The following is a 21,721-nucleotide window of genomic DNA, read 5'->3' as shown; positions in this document are numbered from 1 at the left end:
TGTGGTTAACCAAATCGAATTGAATTGTGAGATGCTATGTGCTAAAATGGTGAAATAAAAATATCTGTTGTGACTAATCATGAGAGTTTTTTTTATAAAGCAGGAAGTCTTGACTGTTCCTCACTGTATCATAATAAATATGGAGTACTATTCAGACTCTGTAATGAAAAAATTGAAGTGTGAAAACAAACCGTGTCCCCAAAAGCGCCATCAAAAAAAATTGTGAGAAGTTTACCTGGAGTCTCCAAGATTAAAAGTGATGCAATGTCCAAGTTCAATGTTAAAAACTCCCATGGAGTGGGATGAAATAACATAGAAAACATTTACGAAGCATTTAGATGTGGGGTTCTGTTCAAATGCCTGGAAATAAGAAATAGAAATACTGGCGGCAAAATATTTAGGGCTAGAAAGTCGGGATGTATCAAAATTGGAAAGGCTAAAAGAATGTCAGCATGGAAAGAGAATGCCAGGAGAAACGGGCAGGAAAGAGAAAGATAGGGTGGAGAAGAGAGACAGCAAAGAAAGAAAGAATTCCAAGAAAGACAAAAAGAGAACGTTCACTTTGAGATAGTTTAAGCTGAGCAGTGAGAATGAGAGAACCACGCATAAGTCAAACTTATGTGCTGAAGTACTCACATTTGCTCATTTAATGACTAGCAACAAAAGGGGCTGTTTTCAGTATATACCCCTTGGAGCTCAAGGCATTTAGACAAAAATCTATACTTTCCAGAAACAACCTGACCAGACATATTGATCTTGATTTATTATTGACACATGTACTAAGATATTGAAAAATATTGTATTGATGCTATCCAAACAAATCATATCTTATATAAGTACAACAGGATAATGGAATGGAATGCAGAATATAATGTTACAACTACAAATCAGGTGCAGAGAAAGGTCAAGTCTGATATGGAAGTTCCATTCTTAAGTCTGATAACAGCAGGGAAGAAGCTGTTCTTGAATCTGTTGGCATGTGTTTTCAGACTGTTACTCTAGAATATTAGTTGGTTAAGCAACTTGCTATTGACCAATGATTATGGGTATTTAAAATAGAAGCTACCTATGATAACCTATGTGAGATTGTCCGCAAGGAATTCAGAAATGCCATGTCCTTTCCAATTCGTGGCCTGGAATGTTCCTTGACATTCCTTTGTCGAGGAACCAAGGTGGCAGGGCCCAGATATGCAGCCATTCTGTCTTAACACAGAACCATAAACTATAGAAAGCTGTGGTCTGAAAGATGTCACAGACCCCAGAGAGAGATACGGGTGAGGTAAATACACCGAGATAAACTGGAGAGGAAAGGGAGGCAGGGCAGTGAAAATAGACCTGTCTCTGACTGTTAAAAGGAGGGTACTGGGAGTTGGGCTTTTGTGTTTGCAGTGTTCAAAACCCATACTGTTGCTTTCAGCGCTCCCTTGAAACCTGAGTCAGTGACAATGAGTGGTCACTGTTTGTTCAGGCATTGCTATGGACCAGGATAGCTGTCAGCAGTTCATACCAAAAGGAATGGTGACTGCTGATTGCTTTCAAGAACTAGAGAAATAAATCAGCATTTTCTGTGGCCCGGGATGCCCACAAATCTTGCTAGTGAGGAGAAGGAGGAGAGGAATTTCTTCAAGTTTCCTCACCTGGTCATAACATTGCATGCTTCACCTGACAAAATGTTTGCACCACCATTTTAGAGGGGTGCGAGCTGAGGTTAAAGGAGTGAACTAAGATCTCATTGAATGAAGGGACCTAGTCACTTTCTTAAGTAAAGGATTCAAGTACAGAGAGGAAAAATGATAAAAATGCAGTTATTTTCATCACAGAATGAACCCAGTTGGCCCACTGAGATAAGGGAACTGAGAAGCAAATTAGATATATAAATAATGTGCAGGAAAAAGTGGTTGAAGAGACTGATAAATGCAGCTGAATGGAGAAAAAAATGTTTTCTTTTTGAATTTTAACCGCACAAAAATACCTTGCCTGGTTAATGACTTCACTCCAATGCCTGTAATTCAAACTTTATTGTATATTCCAATCCTAACCCAATTAGCTCATCTAGAAAGCTGTTTGATTTAAAAAAAATCATTTGTCCAGGCAATTAACCTTTGAATGGCTCATCTTCAGCTGCTAATGACTGGAAATGGCTTCCCTGGATATCTTATCTAAAAGGCCGGAAGGAAGGTCTTTCACAGTCCCCTGGCATGGGTGGGGTTCAATGTCTTTAGTGAGATTTGTAAATTTGCAGTCTCCTCTCCATAAGTTTGGGATGTGGAACATATGTAGGCTGAAAACACTTTAAACATTTCTGTTTTCTTTTAAAGCCCAATGCCTGTTTCCAGCTGATTAATTCAAAATCACTATTTGAGAAATGCAGATCTTTATAACAGCGAGATGAAATGTCTGGTCCACCAGCACGTTCTGGCCAATAGATAATAAAATAAGGTTACCCACAAGGAATATTTCAGATGCAATATCATTGGGTAGGAGTCATTACTATATTTGGTAATAAATCAAATATTGCTCCCAATTTTCCTAGGAGTTGTACTCCAGGAATACCTGGAAGGGAGGTTTCTGGAAAACTCCCTTTGGGCTGCAGCAGCATTGTTCAAAAGGCACTGGTATGTCGAGAAATAACTTCAATTGTATTGGATGGAGGGATAGCCTCTAACCTAATAAGGAGCATAATATTGAAGCATACAGATTTGCTTTGCAGGAGAGCTCTATTTTTCCACCTTCCTCCCAAAAGTGCATGGAGTTACCTAATGCAGAGTGCCCAGCTGAATCGACCAGAGAGAGCTTTGTGAACTATTCCATCCCAAAAGATATGACTCCTGGTTAATACATGAGAGAACTATGACACCTGCCAGGAGATCACATAAATCCCCCCCCCCCCACTGTATAATCTATACTAGCTAATGAAGATTGGCACAGTACTCTGTTTCTATTCCATTGACACAGAACGTTATCAAGGTCAAAGATTGCATAAATCATAGGTTCATATAAGGATGTCCTATTTGTAGTGAACCCTAGGATATTTAGCTCTGCTATCTGTTTTGCTCAAACACTGCATGCTTGGAAAAATACCATGGGCTCTGCCTTGCACCTGCTTCATACAGAAGTCTCTCCAGATGATGAATTGACAACTCCACTTGATCCTGGGATGTAGTGCTGACTAGTGGAGCAGTACTTAATCATTTGAAGATGAATGTCTTGAGGTGTATGTTACAGTGTAGTTGTTGCAACTCAAATAGACCGCAATGTGAGTGTTTCATCCATCCATTTTACTGCACACCGTGTTACAGGAGCTTATTTTGTATCTCTGGAACCTTGAAACGGATGATATATCGGCTCAAGTCAGGGGTTCTTCAGTCCTACCTGAGAAAATCAATTGAAAGTATCAGAACTTCAGAAAAATATAAGGTTAAATGTACACAAATGTGGTTGGAACCTTCAGCTATAGGACTTGCATCCCACAGTCTTAGGATTTATGTTTGGCAACAGTAAACTCTGTGGAGGGAAGCAGAGTCATGAAACTACTTATGATGGACATACTCAATGACCACGCTTTCACAGCCCTCTGGAATAGAGAATTCTCAATCTGTCTACAAAAAAATAAAAAAACCCTTCATGTCAGACTGAAGTTGTTTCCCGTTATTTTGAAATTGTATCCGTTGGTTTGTAGCTCCAAGTAAGAGCAACATTTTATCTGTATCTACCCTGTCTTTCAGCATTTTGCAAGTTTCAATAACATTGCCTCATACTTTGAACTCAAGAGAGCACAGACCCAGTTTCCCTAATCTCCTCTCTTCATAGGACAGTCTTGTCATCCCAGAACACGTCTTTCCATTGCATTCCCTCTTACCTTAAGAAGGATGTTCTTGGTTTAAAGAACTAACATTGCTCACACTACTCCATGTGTGATCTAACCAAAGTTCCATATAATTGAGATGAAACGTTGCAACCTTTAACTCAAATTCTCTTTCCAATGACTTTTTTTTATGGCAATAATGTTAATTTGGCTGAAGAGAAAATTGACAGACCTGACTGAAATGCACCTTGGCTTCTGGTTGGGCATTCATTAAGTCATTTTAGCAAAGGGTGATAAACATTGTAAACCACTGCTGTTGTTGTTCAGGCTTGTTGAAGCCCAAGTTGGCTTCTATAGAGATGGAGATTTTGAAGCTGCTTTCTGAGATACTTGAAGAGTGCAGCGTGCTGCTGATAACTGATTTCACACATTACTGCAATGTTGTCATCCTGACACTGATGTCTCGAGCTGATCGAGTCCCACAGAGAGCTGATGAAGCCCCCACAATTGTTTCTCTGGGCAGCTATGTGCAAGATAGAGTCAGAACTGTCAGTCCTGGAAGCACAGCCAAGGCAGCTACAGAAATACGCATGTGCAGAGGCAGGCTGATTAGAAGACCCGTTTCGATGGTTTGGGGCTTTGTAAAAAAAGCTAAGACACCAGCCCTTGTTCCTCACAGCCCCAGACCTCCAATGTACTCCTGTAGTCCCTCATACATTCCATATCAACTAATGTTTCATACTTCATGTCTCCCACATACTGTCCAAATTCCCCAAGTCTAATCATTCACCCACATGTACATAACACATGAGTCATATACTGAAAATACTAAGAATGGAACTATTGGGAGGAGTATCACTTGTTCACAAACGTCTTTGAAAATTGCTGCTGCTCCTATAGGCTGATGAAATAGACTGTCCGTTAAGCAGTCCATTAAAGTATCAATAACAAAGTCTTCAAACACCTTGCGCATCTTAATCTTATGGGAGTAAACATTGAGACTTTGATAAAAGAGATCACAGAAAGAACAACTTATAACTTAAAGATGTCAGTCAAGCAAAGCCATCAATTGACTTCTCTTGTCAAAATGCAATCTCTACTGAATTCAAGCTTTTTTTTTGCTCTAGGTTCTAAGCCAATTGTGTGTGCGAGGACTGGTGGAATCTGAGTTTGCAATATAATTAGCTCTCCAAATGCGAGAGATTACCCACGTCCTTAATCGACAGAGCGTATGCCCTCTCACCAGTAACGTCAGTGAAAAACCAAAATGAACAATTGTTGAAGAAGAGGAAAGTAGTTCACTAACTAGTTGACAGGGGATGCACTACCCACCCAGACACAAGTCCCATCCTATCCCAGTAACCCCACATTTCCCATGGCCAATCCACCTGACCTGCACATCTTTGGACTATGGGAGGAAACTGGAGTACTCAACAGAAACCCATTGAGAGATGAGGAGAATGTGCAAACTCCACACATATACAGTCGCCCAAAGCTGGAACTGAACCTGGGTCTTTGGCGCTGTGAGTCAGCAATGCTAACCACTGAGCCACAGTACCACCCTTCTCAAAGAGATAACTTGCCTACCTCATTCTCAGGGCAGATAGAAATATACAATAAATTTAATTTTACGAGTACCTGCATAAAAATGAGAAATATTAACTTAAATGTTTTCCATTGATTTGGATTTGAAGACTTGGCACAGTATTAGATCTTAGCTGAAGAACTGTTGTTTCCTTCAGTGCTGCAACTTATTCTCCCCTAAAGAATTGCAAATCTATCCATAAACTATTCATTTCACTCAGTAGCACGATATTATTTTCGATGAGTCGTATACTGCTATAAATATGGTAGTCTAATAATGACATCATCCTCTTTTTAGTATTGCAGATCCATGACCTTGACAGTGAGTAAACAAAGAGGAAATAGCCAGTTAACACCTCTGTATAAGCATGCAAGATAGCTTCCTTCAAGTTGGCTCCATTGCTAAAACTTATTTTTGCAGAAATACAGAATGCAGTAAATACGCAGGATTGGTTGTGAAGGTGACAATTCTTAGAAGACTTTGTGGCAATGAGTGGCTATGTTTTTTTACTGGCTTTATGAATTCCCCAGCTGTCAGGAAATTCCAGCATGAAGCAGTATATTGAAAATTATCAACAAATGCTGCCAAATGTTTCGACCATAGCATATATGACCTAATTCCTATCTAAAGTGGTTATTTGTTTTCTAAGTTAAGGTTTTATTTTAAAAATCACTGATAATCTGGCTAGGAAATGGTCTGATTTTATAAAGGTTAGTGCAGAATGAATAGTAAATGAATCGTGGGTCTCAATGTTGACATCATTGAGATGTCAACAAGGAAGGTGATGGATTTCAGGAAATGTTAGGCCAAGGAAGGCAAGTAGTCGTGAATAAAAAATGCAGGATCTACGATGTTTCCTGAAGTATGCTCAACTTTCATCAGAAGGCCAGGGAAATTTGCAGAATCTTTTGTTTGAAAATTCAGTTGGATAAACTTCATGATTACACAGATTGTACTGACCTGTGGGGTGTCATTCCACCTTCCCTCATGTTCATGGAACTAAATGCCCACCTCTCCTCCACTTTTGGTTCTATCTTTTATGAAAGGATATGTTATTAATAATATTAACTTCAGTGATTCTGCTACAGTCAGAGGTTTAAGAGCAAGCATTAATTTGACGGACTGGCCAGAATAGATTGAACATTTACTTTGTTCGTAGAACAATGCTGGAACCGTCATGTTTGGGACATGTTTAATGATTATCTAATCTTGATGCAGAGAGAAGATACCAATCACATACATGGTATGTTAGTAAAAATATCACACACACACACACACACACACACACACACACACACACACACACACACACACACTGGTGGTGAGCATCAAGATGGATACAGTGAAACAAATGTCTGCTCTTTCATTAAGAGATCAGTTGGCTGGATGGCTGATTTTCAGAGCAGAGTGAAGCCAACAGCATAGGTTCGACTTCCGGACTGGCTGAAGTTAAAGATAAGGTCCCATCTCACCTCTCGCCTGAGGCATTGTGACCCTTGGGTTCAACTCCCCACCAATTGTCTCTCGAATGAGAGAGCATCACTATGGTCTGGTAGAAATATGGTGAATTTACCTAGCCCTCTGGAGGCCTGTGACCAGTGGAGTGCCACAAGGATTGGTGCTGAGCATAAGAGGTACAGTTAGTAAGTTAGCAAAATTGGAGGTGTAGTGGACAGCGAAGAGGGTTACCTCAGCTTACAACAGGATCTGGACCAGATGGGCCAATGGGCTGAGAAGTGGCAGATGGAATTTAATTCAGATAAATGCGAGGTGCTACATTTTGGGAAAGCAAATCTTAGCAGGACTCATACACTTAATGGTAAGGTCCTAGGGAGTGTTGCTGAACAAAGAGACCTTGCAGTGCAGGTTCATAGCTCCTTGAAAGTGGAGTCGCAGGTAGATAGGATAGTGAAGAAGGCATTTGGTATGCTTTCCTTTATTGGTCAGAGTATTGAGTACAGGAGTTGGGAGGTCATGTTGCGGCTCTACAGGACATTGGTTAGGCCACTGTTGGAATGTTGCATGCAGTTCTGGTCTCCTTCCTATAGGAAAGATGTTGTGAAACTTGAAAGGGTTCAGAAAAGATTTACAAGGATGTTGCCAGGGTTGGAGGATTTGATCGATGGGGAGAGGCTGAACAGGCTGGGGCTGTTTTTCCTGGAGAGTCAGAGGCTGAGGGGTGACCTGATAGAGGTTTACAAAATTATGAGGGGCATGGATAGGGTAAATAGGCAAAATCTTTTCCCTGGGATCAGGGAGTCCAGAACTAGAGGTCATAGGTTTAGGGTGAGAGGGAAAAGATACAAAAGAGACCTACGGGGCAACTTTTTCACACAGAGAGTGGTATGTGTATGGAATGAGCTGCCAGAGGAAGTGGTGGAGGCTGGTACGATTGCAACATTTAAGAGGCATTTGGATGGGTATACGAATAGGAAGGGTTTTGAGGGGCATGGGCCAGGTGCTGGCAGGTGGGACTAGATTGGGTTGGGATATCTGGTGGCATGGACGGGTTGGACTGAAGGGTCTGTTTCCATGCTGTACATTTCTATGACTCTAAGTGCATTTTCTCTTTTCCAGAATGAATTCCATTTGCTACTGCTGTACCCATCCAATCAGTCTGTTGATATCCTTCTGCAGTTTACAACTATCCACCTTACTCTTTACCACTCTAGCAATTCTTGTGTCATCTGCAAACTTTGTGATCATATCTCCCACATTAAAGTCATTAATGCAAACCACAAAGAGCAAAGACTGCAGCATCTCACAGGAAACTGACTTCCAGCTACACAAACATTGCTCTACCCTCTGCTTCCTGCCTCTCAGCCAATTTTGGATCCAATGTGACATTTTCCCTTGGATCCCATAGGTTCTTTCTTTGTTGACCAGTCTGTCATGAGGGAATTTATCAAAGCTTTGCTAAAGTCATGTAGACCACATCAAATGCATTACTCTTATCAACACTCCTGGTTACCTCCTCAAAAACTCAATTAAATGTCAAACGCAGCCTTAACTTTTATATATGCTGACTGTACCTGATTAAACCATGAATTTCAACGTATATTCTTTCCCTCCGAATTCTTACTAGTAACACTGAACTTAAACTGACAGGCCTGGTATTTCTTGGTATATTCCCATCTCACTTCTTATTAATGGAACAATGTAAGCAGACAGTCCTCTGGCACCTCATCTATGGCCAGAGAGAATCTGAAAATTACTACCAGGCCCCTGATATCTGTCCACTTGCCTCCCTCAACAGAATGGGAGTGGAATACATGCTATTTGGTATTTCCCTTTTATTCACTTGTGGGATGTGGGCATTGCTAGTTGGCCAGCATTTATTGCCTGTCCCTATTTGTCCCTGAGAAGGTGGTGGTGAGCTGCCTTCTTGAACTGCTGCAATCCACCTGCTGTGGATTGACCCACAATGCCATTACGGAAGGAATTCCAGGATTTTGACCCACTGACTGTGAAGGAACGGTGACATATTTCCAAGCCAGAATGGTGAGTGCTTGGTGGGGAATTGAAGATGGTAGTATTTCCATTTTTCTGCTGTCCTTGTCCTTGTCCTTCTAGATGGAAGTGGTCATGGGTTTGGAAAGTGCTGTCTGAGGATCTTTGGTGAATATCTGTAGTGAATCTTGTAGATAGTACACACTGATGCTACTGAGCGCTGGTGGTGGAGAGAGAGGATGCTTGTGGATGTGGTGCCAATCAGGCGGACTGCTTTGTCCTGGATAGTATCAAGCTTTTTAACTGTTGTTGGAACTGCACCCAACCAGGCAAGTGGGAATATTGCATAACACTCTTAATTTGTGCCTTGTAGATGGTGGACAGACTCTGGGGATTTAGGTCAGTTATTTGCCATGTTATTGGTAGTCTGACGTGCTCTTGTAGCCACTGTTTATGTGGCAAGACCAGTTGAGTTTCTAGTTCTAGGATGTTGATAGTGGGGAATTCAGTAGTGGTAACACCATTGAATGTCAAGTGGCAGTGGGAGAGGATTGTTTCTTATTGGTGATGATCCTAGCCTGGCATTTGTGTGGCGTGAATGTTACATGCCACTTGTCAGCTCAAACCTGAATATTGTCCAGGTCTTGTTGCATTTGAACACGCACTGCTTCAGTGTCTGAAGAGCCACGAACGGTGCTGAACATTGTGCAATCATCAGTGAACATCCCCACCTCTGAATTATGGAGAGAAGGTCAATAATGATTCAGCTGAAAATGGTGGGGCCTGTGACACAACCCTGAGGAACTCCTGCTGAGATGTCCTGGAGCTGAAATGATAGACCTTGAAAAATCATGACCATCTTTCTACATGCCAGGTATGACTCCAACAGTGGAGAATTTGCCCCTTATTCCCATTAATTCCAGTTTTGTTAGGGCTCCTTGATGCCTCACTCAGTCATATATGGCCTTGATGTCAAGGGCTATTATTCTCACTGTAAGGTGCTAAACCTGCTGGCGCACTCTTTCTCTGTTAATTTTTTTTGAATATTTCCCAGTGCTCCATCATGGTGTTTATATCTGCATCTTCCTTTTCCACTATGAAGATTGTTGCAAAGATTTCATTGAGGAAATTACTCGTATTTTCTGGGTCTGTACCCACATTGGGTCCGAAATGGAGGCCACTTGTCCCGAAGTTATTCTCTTGCTCTTTTTATAGTTAAAGATTTTTGTTTTCCTTTTGTGAAGTCTCTCCCTTAAATTTCTCAGATAGATCCAATCAAATTGGCTGGTTATTCCATCATGGTGGGCATTAAACCAAGATCGATATTTTCTTAAGCAGATGGTCACAAATGCTCAAATCTAGCAAGCTGAACTGAGGGATTGAAATGATGTTAATCATTTGTCTGCTCTGTACTCATTGTGAAGTCAGTTACAGTGGCCTTGTGGCATTGCAACTAAGTTAACAATTTACTGCACGTTGGGAATTTAAACTAAAACATCTAGTCCTGAATCACCTGGGGAGATAAAAATGAAATAATAGTTAAAACTACGTGTAAGAAGATTGAGCAGCGAGAGAGTGAATTATCACTTTGAAGGAACCATTTTCACTGTGAAACAAAGATTGTGCTGATTTCAATTTCCCGTTTAATGCATTAAGGAAATCTTCTCCTGTGTAAAGTTGCCAACCTCACTTGAGACGGAGAGAGGTGTTGATGAAGGGTACTCATTGAAAGTGATGGTGGGGGAAAGAAACAAAAGTTAAATGAATGGATAAAACAAAATTCTAAAGCCAGGAGCCCAATGACTACAATGTGATGGCTGAAACTTGTTTCTATTTGGTGGATGACTGTGGTTTTCTTTTTGTACCAAAGGCATCAGTCTGCCTGTACACGTTTCACAGACTTGAGATACCATTCAGTGTACACAAGAATGTGAAGGCAACATAAACAATAAAACAGTAGTTTGGTTGTCCATAGAATACCTGTGGATCCAAAAAGTGTTTTATACCGAGATTATCAAAAGTAACTTTTAAAAGTCCAGTTCATAAAACAGGTTTGAAAGTTTACTTCATGCCGTGCTCCTGTTTTGTTTAGGACCTACTAACCAAACTGAACTCCATTTTCAATGTAACAATCAGAAGGCTGAAACCCTGTCATAACCGCTCCTGTGTGGCATAGTATCAAGTGGGATATTTTAGTGTTTGCGTAGAATGTTATCAACCAATACCAAATCAATCTTTTCCTTCAAATTTCTTCAATCCTCACCTGAATCCTAATGAGATATGGTTCCAAAAGTGCCAGCAGCCATCCAGTGTCTCACCAAAGTGGGTATTCTTAGTATGAGAGCAAACAGAAAGAACATCAACAAACTACTCTTCTCTGGGATTGTTCAGGTTGTTCTGTTGACATCTCCTCAGCTAATGTTTCTATAATAGTAGCAGCAGGTGTACCGAGTCCAACTTCCTTCTCCTAACTCATTGTAGTATCTTTGGAGAAATTGGCTAAGATCAATTAACCATGGCAGTCTTTGGTGATTTCTGCTTTGTATGAATCAATATTGAGTAGTACCATACATTGTCTCATTGATCCATGGATCATGGCCAGCCACAAATTAATCTCCCCGTCACAATTTATAAATAACGAAAGGACTCTGTAAAGGTGTGATCATTGGCTCAGATTTCACACTATACCAACAGCACCTTAAGTGTCCTGTATATTTTTCCAATCTCCCACAGTACCTGGTAAAAGATTGGCTGAAACATCACAGTAGCTGCTTATACTGTTACTGCAAAGTACCCATGCACAGAGGGAGGCATCTAGGACTGCTATACTGAACTAGGCTATCAACAGCGACAACTCTACAGTGCTGGAAAACTGAAAGAATGGACAGTTTGTTCACTCCAAGGACCTGTTCCACTCAGTCCACCTATTGGAGCATCTTCCAACTATTCATCCACAGAAGCCATCACAGCTGCTGAAACTATCTTCAAATTTCAATTTCTTTGCTTCAGAAAGAGAATTGTAAATGGTCCAGGCATGTAATGATAGTAGAAACTGATCTCGTTTTTAACTTTATACATAACTTTTATCAAAGATTTAAAGTAATAACTTTAACACATTTTACTTGCACAACTCTCCGCAATAGCTGCATAATAAAATAGTTATTTAGCTTGTTTAAAGCGTAAAACTGTGCTGCTGGTTATCTTAAAATTGAAATACTTGATACTTTAAAAGGATTACAAGCTTGTTCTTAGCTCATAGACCACTCTGAGGTCACGTCTGGTATGTATGTGGTCATTTCACCCCACCACACACAAAATGTTTATCGTTATTGTAAGAATGTGTGGAGATGTTAAACCTTTTTCTGGTACTTTTTCCGACATATGCAGTCATTTGTTAATTTTGACATGCATTCAAAAATTGTAACATCCCTAAATAGTTGTAAGCTTACACCCTACTATGGATTGAGCCATGCAGATCATGAGGGTGCTAGGTCTGACGATTGTTTTGAGAGTTATTTGATTGCAACAAAGGTGATAGTACAAGTGGAGGGTTCTCACTTGAGATATTTTCTATAGAGTACAAATATAGTGAGAAATTATAGCTGCACACTTAGAAAAGCTCAAGATAATTGGGAAGAGTCAACATTTTTCATCAAAGGATAAAAATATTCAAACAATTTATTGGAGTTTTTGAAGGAGTAACATGTGCTGTGGAGAAAGGGGAGCTTATTATACCAGGATTTCCAGAGGACATTAATAGGATGTCACATTAAAGTTTACTGCAGAAAATAGACATTTGTGGAGTAGGGGGTAATATGTTAGCCTGGGTAGAATATTGACTAGCTTACAGAAAATAGCACACACAAATGGATCTTTGTCTGATTGGCAGGATGTGTGGCATGGAGTCTCGCAAGGGTCTGTGCTGGGGCCCCAATGTTTTCTAACGTACGTTAATGACTTAGCGAAGGCATGGTAGCTAAATTTGCAGAGGACACCAGGATAGGTAGGAAAGCACGGAAAAGAGATTAGGGAAGTTGTAGACAGACACTTGAATGAGGAAAAATCTGGCAGATGGACTATAGTGTTGGGAAACGTGAAGTTGTTTACTATGGCAGGAAGAATGAAGAGCAGAATATTATTTAAATGGAGAACAATTGCTAAATTCTAAGGTACAGATAGGCTTAGGTGTTCTAGTGCATGTGTCACAAAAAGTTAGTTTGCAGGTATAGCACATCAAGAAAAGTAATAGCACTCTACTTAAATTTATCTCTCCACTCTGGAGCTCCCAGTATTATTCCTGATGAAGCGCTCCTACCCGAAACGGTCAATTTTCCTGCTCCTCGGATGCTGCCTGACCTGCTGTGCTTTTCCAGCACCACTCAAATCCAGACTGTCATCTCCAGCATCTGCAGTCCTCAGTTTTGCCGTTTTGAGACCAAGTCCCATTGTAGGACTTGAGCACAAAATTCTAGATTGACTCCCTCGTGCAGTATTGTTAGTGGAGCCCTCATTTAGATGAGATGTTAAGGCTGTGTCTCTGACTTCTCAGGAAGGTTTAAAAAAAAATTCTAAAGCAGTATTTCACTGGAAGAGCATGAGAGTTATCAATATCCTGGCCAATGTTTATTTTTTAATCAGGTCACCACAATAGATTAGCTGGTCATTATCATGGGTCTAGATGGGTTACTCCTTGAAGGTTGGTGTGGACCGGTTAGGCCGAATGGCCTGTTTCCACACTGCAGGGAATAAAAAACTGAAGCGGAGTTTGCACATTCTCCCCGTGTCTGCGTGGGTTTCCTCCTGGTGCTCTGGTTTCCTCCCACAGTCCAAAGATGTGCAGGCCAGGTGAATTGGTCAAGCTAAATTGCCCATCGTGTTAGGTGCATTAGTCAGAGGGAAATGGGTCTGGGTGGGTTTCACTTTAGAGGGGCGGTGTGGACTTGTTGGGCTAAAGGGCCTGTTTCCAACTGCATGGAATCTAAATGTTACTTATTGTGAAATCTTGCTGTGTGTACATTTCTAAATTACAAAAGTTCTTGACTGGCTTTAAGTACTCTGATGTAAGGCTACGAAAGATGTTAAATAAATGCAACTGTCATTTTTGTTGAGCTTAAAATCATTGGAAAATAGTGCAATCCTGAGAATCAAGACTGGAGAAGAGAAGGCACTTTAGTTAAATACTGAACAGCAAAGCCTATGATCTCACACACAATAGTATGTTGATGGCCACTTTTATAGTGGCTCAGGTAGGGTGGTCTCATTTAGATTAAGTCAATCCTTCATACTCCGATGATCTACTGGGTACATTACTGTAGCATTTCAGAGATTATTTCCCAAGCGTGTATGTCTGTTCATAATCAAGAGTGTTGGCTTGGTTGATGTATTGCTGCTCCATTTTATTCAGTCAAAAGAATCAAAGCCAATTTCCTTAGAGACATGCTAAAGAAGCCATTTTGAGTGTAATCTCTTTCTAAAGTGCACCTTCATATGGCACCTCATCGCATGTCCTTCCAATCTCCCACGGGACCTTTGAAAAATTCCTGGAAACGCTTCAGTAACAATGTAAGCAGCTACTGTTACTCTCTGGTTTCTTCTGAGCCACTGTTGTAGTAAGAAGATTAAGGAAACTCGTTGGAATGTCCACTCACTTTTCTTTCAACAACGAAACCCGCAAGTGCTATGGCCAAGCATGTTCCATCTCTTTTTACATTTTCTGATGACAAAAGGGCCACAAACATTTCAGTCACCTTGTATTCAAAGGTCTATCTCTCTTTTTTATTCTGGTGTCTCCCGAAGCAATTGAAGTCTAAAACTTAATACCCCAAAAGACTCCTTATAAGATTCGATTAAATTCCTGGATCTTATGATAATGGATGTTCATTAAATGTTTATTGTCAAAAACTTACAAATTAAGATTGAGCAGGAATTGACTATTCAGATCGTGAGCCATTTAAAACATTTATTTATGGGGTGTAGGCATCACTGACCAAGCCAACATTTATTGTCCATCCTTAATTACCCAGAGAGCAGTCAAGAGTTGACCACATTATGGGTTTGGAGTCATGTGTAGGTCAAACAAGTAAGAATGGCCAATTTCCTTCTCTGAAGGTCATCGTAAATCAGATGGGTTTTTACAACAACCATTGGGCCAGCTCTTTGTTCCAGATTTTTATTGAATTCAAATTTCACCATCTGCTGAGTTGAGATTCGAACCCGTGACCCAAAAAACATTGACCTGGGTTTCAGGTTTACTTGTTCAGTGATGTTGCCACTTTGCCATGAGCTGCTCTGTTTGATAAAATAACAACTGACCGAATTTGATCTGACCTCAACTCTACATCCCTTTCTATCCCCAATAAACGTTGATGTGGATTTAATTATAAACAGAAAGCTTCAGTTACTCCCTACAGAAATAGTAGAATGAATGTTGTTACGACATGGAGGTCAAATCCCTCTGTTAATTAAATTCAAACACCCAGAAAAACTCACCTCCCCTTGTAATCTGTCAAAATGTAAATGACAGAGAACTAATTTCGGCTATTTATTTATTTATTAATTCATTCACTTGTGTGTGCTCTGTCCAAAGCAAAGTTCTTGACTCATTGCCTGCTGATTTGTTTTATCCAGAGTTGTTTTCATGGTGGTTTTTGTCAGTGGTGATTTTCCATTGCTGTTCAGTTGAGCGAAGGGGCAGGAGGCAGGATGGAATGGGAATGGGAACAGAACACAGCCATTGGTGTTATTCTGAACCACATGTTGGCCATTTAGCTATCTGAGGTAACCAATGCCACAATTTCTATAAATAATAGAGAAGAATCAGACAATCTGCATGAATGCAAAGTTAAAGTTGATGAGAAGGAATTATGGGAAGTTGGCAGGGGGCCGGAGATAGATAGTTGCCTCCAAGAGAAGGATACAGGGAATGAGAGCCCATTGTTTGGGTGAGAGAAGGGGTGGACAAAGCTGCTTTTTGCATTTGGACAGTGATGATGGTGGTGTTTTGTAGTGATGTACTTGAAGCCCAATTTACAAGTTTGGACTATATTTGCAAAGGGAGTTTTTCCTTTTGCAGCAAGGAAGTTCAGAATGAAAGATCCTCTTCGTCTCTCTTGGTTTTGTTTGCCAGTTAACTTCACAATTAATGTGAATTGGTCAACAGAATGCCACATTACTGACAGCATTGCTGTTCCCCCTCAGACTAACTGCACAGAGAAGTATGGAAGATGAGGAGGAGATAGCCCGTGAGCGCCGCCGTCGAGCACGTGATGAGAGACGCTATGATCAAGATGACAATGGGTCCTTCACCAGCAGCACATCATCGACACCGGTGTTTGAGAGCCTCTCGACAACTGCAGAAAATCAGTAGGTCCTTTTAAAATAAAAGCTATTCAAAAATATTTCTGGGATTTGGGCACATAGTAGTTGCAGTGTGAGTTACAGATGATGAAAGATGTATATGTGTCTTAACACCCCTCAGTTCGAGTTATTAACAATTTCATGAAATGATATCTCTTATTACCATTTACAATAATTTTCGGAGCTTTTGGATGTTAAAGTGGGACACAATTCCAGGCATGTCTGAGGAAACCTGCCTTCGATCCTTCACCTTCAAAAGGAAGTTCGTGTGTAGCTTAAACCTATCAATGGGTTGCTATTATGTATCACAAAGATGAACCCTTTTAACTTCTTTCCTGTGTGATTCGGAATGGGGAAAAAGGGCACTTACGAATATGTAGAAGTGGGAAGTTGAGAAGCTAACCTCAAGTGTAACTGAAATAATAGAGAGGAAATTTTGTAATTTAGTGTTGCCAAAAAGCTTCATGTGATGCATGATGGGAGTGTGGTAACATGGCGGTTACATTGCCAAATGAGTAATCCAGCAGGCCTGGTCTAAATGATCCCACCAAAACTATAGAATTTCAATTCAATTAATTAAATGTATTTGGTATGAAAAGCTAGAGTGAGAATTTTATGGCGGCATCATGGGATTAACCTGGACAAGAGGGTCCAAGAATTGTTGCGCTTTTCAAGTCCATAAGGTGCACAAGTCACAGCAGATTCAAATAAACTGAAGATGCATCATTTCACAAGATTGCTGGTGCCCCTCAGACAGTTTCTCCAGAATTAATGACCTTTGAAAGCAGCCAGGCAACCAGACACCGCTATCTCACCAACAGCACCAGTGACAGCCTTGGGAGACTGAGAATTGGAGTGATCCAGGTCAGAGAGAAGTCTTAGTGAGAAGGATTTTCTGGAGTTAGGGGATGAGCATTGAGGGCAAGTGCTGACTCACAGCGAGCTTCCCCTTCCTGATGCTAAGTCCCACAACCAGGTACTGAGTATTCGAATGAAAAATAATATCCCTCTAGAAATCTCCATCCATTTTCCCCCCACCTCGATTTCCCCCTCTAAGGGAGACTCAAGCAGGCTTTCTTTACTTGTTGTGGACGTAACTCAACGACTAGGTTCATCCACAGCTGAGTTTGTACCAGTGGTGGTGAAACAATGCATTAAAGTTGCCAATTTAATTAGCCTTCAACAATTTACTCCCATGATACCCAAACATTTACATACACACACCACAGATACACATGCGCATGCACACAGGCTAGTTTTAGTAGAGGTTAGGGGCCAACTGGATCCAACATGGAAGAAGGGTCAAAAAGCAAGTTAGAAATGAACGTATAGGGTATCTTGGAACTCCATATTGAAGTATACACAATGACTTGGATCAATATGGATCCTTCTCACTTTTCAATTGTTTTTTCCCTTTTGCGTTTACTCGCTACTATCCAGCCTAAATAAATGTCCTCCCAGCCTTCAAATATATCATGCAAGAGGTCATGAAAAACTTTCCTACTTCACCACCAGTCAGCACTAGTGAAAATGAAACTACTAAATTGCTGATTAAGATTAGCTGCTTGGTTTACTAATGAGTTTCAGGGAAGGAAATCTGCTGTCCTCACCCAGTCTGGCCAATATGCCACTCTCTAATCACTGAAATGTGGTTTACTTTTAACTATCCTCTGAAGTACAAGCAACTTATGTTGAGCTCCACTTTGATTCAAACTAGTCTTCTCACTGGCAATTAGAAATGGCCAGCAACATTCATGAGTGAACGGAAAAAAAAGACAGGACTAATTTTCATGAATGTGAAGCTGGGATGGAGCATTTGATATGTATTCCCTGTGTGCAGAACTCTGCACTGGATATACCATCTAAAAATTCAGTCCTCTACACCATCATTATAGACCCCTCGTCCTATTGAAAACCATAAGCTAAACTGATAAATATTGGCTGGACATTGTATATGACCTGAGCCTGAAGCACATTTGAATCTCTTTTGTTTAATGCCAGAAGAGAGAAAGTGTAACAAGAAATAAAATCATTGAATCTGACAATCTGGCAAGAAGGAAGTATCTTTTGGTCAGACTCCTGTTTGGAGACCCCATCCTGGTTATGCTCCATTGGAGTCAATGGTATATAAAATTGGGCAGTGCGTAAAATTAGTATCCAACTCAATGCCACTGTTTGCCAGCCTGCCAGAAATGTAGGTTTAAGTTCCATATTTTGTGGATTTTCCTTTTACCTAGAGTAGTACATGTTCACATCTGTGTAGTTGAGTACAAGAAAGATTGTTCAATACGGAACTAACATAATGAAGATAGCTACAGATACATTAGAAAGCGTTACCAGTATTTGATTTGGTTAATGCATGCAGTGCAAAAGGGAAAAGACAATTAAGCCAGCAGAAAATTATTGATGGATCTGTATTGACCTATTCTGAAGCAAGATGAGATTAATAATTAGATCATTCTGGTCAACGAGTAGAGCTAGAAGTGTTCTACTAATAGTTTACTTTGTAAAGGAGGAAAGAAGACCAACAGGTGAATGGCATACATTTATAATGTAGAAGGTGGTCCCCAAAGGTTTATCAAATGATTACTTTAGAGATGTAGATTAATGTTTCAGTGGAGGAAATACAGAAGTGAATTCCCATAAACGTCAATGAAATAAATAATCAGACTCTCCGCCCAACCTGTGCTTTTTCTTTTAAACTCCCACTTGATAGGGTAAGTGAAGTCTGCATTTGATGTCTTATACAAAAAAATGGTCTCCTTATTTCTTGGAAGTGCCAACCAGGATTATGTGCTGAAATCTCGTGAATAGGACTTGAACCTGTGACCTTTCAGATCTAGCATGCAGTGAAAAACCTGTTGCAAACATAAAACAACTTTCACTCTAACTTAGTGATTGAAAAATAATATGCAAAGGAAGTAGTATGCTAAATTTATCTCTTCTATTTTATGATAGTAGATAACTCTTAGTGGGTACATGTCAATAATATAAAATCAAGCTCTAAAGAGTGATGTTATTAAAAGTTAGAGTAAAAGTCTTCAATTTTTAGCAGGCATCAACCTTTACCTGATCCGAAACCCCACAGGTTAGGTTACACGCTGAAACTTCCATTACATTATCCCTTAAATCAACATCAAACAAACAGTATTTGATGTGTCAATAATTTATTTTTCTAGATTTCCACATGTATCATTCTTGTAAACTTGCTGACTGAGTTTGCTAATTAGTGGTCGATTTTATATTATTGACATGTACCCACTAAGAGTTGTGTAATATCATAAAATAGAAAAGATAATTTTAGCGTACTACTTTAACTAATGACAAAAGAACAGGCAAGATATTATTTTCATGGTTCTGTTGTTGAAGTCAATAGCCATTCTGAGCAGGTGCTACAATGGGATTGTGACCTTTCTCCCACTGGTATACCTGCAAAATTTTGCATCAAGGAGAACAACAATCTTCCCTGTGGAACGTAATTTGAATTGGTGTCAGACATCGAATACATGCTGGTAGTTGAATCATATGACCATACCTCTTCCACACTTTATCTTTGAATACCAGTGCTATGACTCTATGGGTTCTGCCTAATCCTTTCATTGTATACAATCTTGTATTTTATCTTGCTAGCATTATTAGGTTGTGAGCAAAACACCTCTTGGTTTTTATGGGTATTTTTCTCAGTAGAAACGTGCTCTGTATCTTGCTACCCTAACACCCTTCAAGTGATGGAGTGGAGGCCGTAACCAGATGAGCACGATCCTATTGAATTGTAAAGCAGACTTGAAGCGCCAAGTGGCCTACTCCTCCCAGTCCTATGATAAATGTGGGCTCATTGCAAAGTATCTTGTGGTAATTTAGATAATCACAAAATGATTCCAGTCTTCCTCCTTAGACCCAAGAAAACCTGCAATTCTGGATTTAAGGATGTGTAATGAGGCAGACCTGATTAGGGAACCTTAATGTGAAGGAACCCTTAGGGGACAGTGAGCATAATATGTTAGAATGCACCCTGCAGTTTGACAGGGAGAAGCTGCAATCGGATGTAATGGTATCACATTTTGAGTAAAGATAACTACAAGACCTAAGGGAGGATCTGGTTAGAGTTGATCAGAAAGGAAGCCTAGCTGGGAAAACAATGGGGCAACAATGGCAGGAGTTTCTGGGATTATTCGAGGGGCACAGCAAAAATTCTTCCCACGAAGGAAGAAAAATTCCAAGGGGAGGATGAGACAAGAATGGCTGACAAGGAAAATCAAGGACAGCATAACAGCAAAAGACCAAGTATACAATGTGGCAAAGATTTGTGGGAAGTCAGAGGAAAGGGAAGCCTTTAATAACTAGCAGTGGACAATCAAAAAAACAATGAGGGGAGAAAATGAAATATGATAGGAAGCTAGCTATTAATAGATAAAATTGCAAAAGATTTTTTAGATATATTAAAAGAGAGAATCAAGAGTGGGCATTGAACTGCTGGAAAATGAAGTTAGTGAAGTAGTACTGGGGAACAAAGAAGTGGTGGTGGAACTGAATAGATATTTTGCATCACTTTTCACTGTGAAAGACACCAGCAGCATACCAGAACTTCGAGAGTCAAGAGCAGAGGTGAGTGTAATAGTCATCATGAAGGAGAAGGCACTAGGGAAGCTGAAAGGTTTACAAGTGGATAAATCACCCGGATCAAATGGACTGCACCCCAGAATTCTGAAGGATATCTAAGAAGAGATTGTGGAGTCATTGATGATCTTTTAAGATTCACTGAAGTCAGGGAACACCTCGGAGAACTGGAAAATAACTAATGTAACACCCAGTTTAAGAATACAGGGAGGGAAAAGACAGAAATTATAGGCCAGTCAGCCAGACCTCAGTCATTAGTAAGATTTTTAAGTCTACTCTGAAGGATAGGATTGTGGAGTACTTAGAAGGGCCTGGTGAAATAGGACTGAGTCAGCACAGCTTCAACAAGGGGGGGGGGGGGGGGTCATGCCTGACAAAGTCTTAGAATTCTTTGAAGAGGTAATGGGACAAAGGAGAGCCAGTTGATGTGATCTATTTGGATATACGGAAGCCTTTGACAAGGTGCTGCACAGGAGGATGCTAAATAAGAGTCAATAGGGTTAGGGGCAAGCTATTGGCATGGATACAGGATTGCCTGACTAGCAGAAGGCAGACAGCAGGGATAAAGGAGTCTCTTTCAGAATAGCAGCCAGTGGCTAGTTGGACCACAACTATTCATGTTAGATATTAACAATCTTGACAAAGGAATGGAGAGCATTGTTGCTAAGTTTGCAGATGACACAATGAGTGGGAAGTTTGGATAGTGTTGCGGAAACAGCTAGGCTGCAGAGGACTTGGACAAGCTAGGAGAATGCGCAAAGAAGTGGCAGATGGAAAACAATGAAGGAAAGTATAATGTTATGCACTTTGGTAGAAAGAGTAGAGGCATAGAGTATTTTCTAAATAGTCAAACAGCACGGAAACAGACCCTTTAGTCCAACTAATCCATGCCAAACATAATCCCAAAG

General features: G+C 40.3%; 1 protein-coding gene across 2 annotated transcripts in view; it reads left to right on the top strand.

The window, feature by feature from the left end:
* The window catches only part of LOC140493595 (uncharacterized), a 334,841-nt gene that overhangs the window by 183,833 nt on the left and 129,287 nt on the right, over window positions 1-21,721 (top strand). For both annotated transcript variants that reach the window (XM_072592212.1, XM_072592213.1), the window contains exon 2: window positions 16,038-16,202. In XM_072592212.1, coding sequence (XP_072448313.1) covers window positions 16,038-16,202 — 165 coding nt within the window. The remainder of the gene's footprint in view (window positions 1-16,037; window positions 16,203-21,721) is intronic.

This window comes from Chiloscyllium punctatum, chromosome 22, assembly GCF_047496795.1.
Source record: "Chiloscyllium punctatum isolate Juve2018m chromosome 22, sChiPun1.3, whole genome shotgun sequence".
NCBI lineage: Eukaryota > Metazoa > Chordata > Chondrichthyes > Orectolobiformes > Hemiscylliidae > Chiloscyllium > Chiloscyllium punctatum.
Note: the sequence above shows the minus strand (reverse complement) of the source record. Positions and strands in the feature narration are given on the sequence as shown.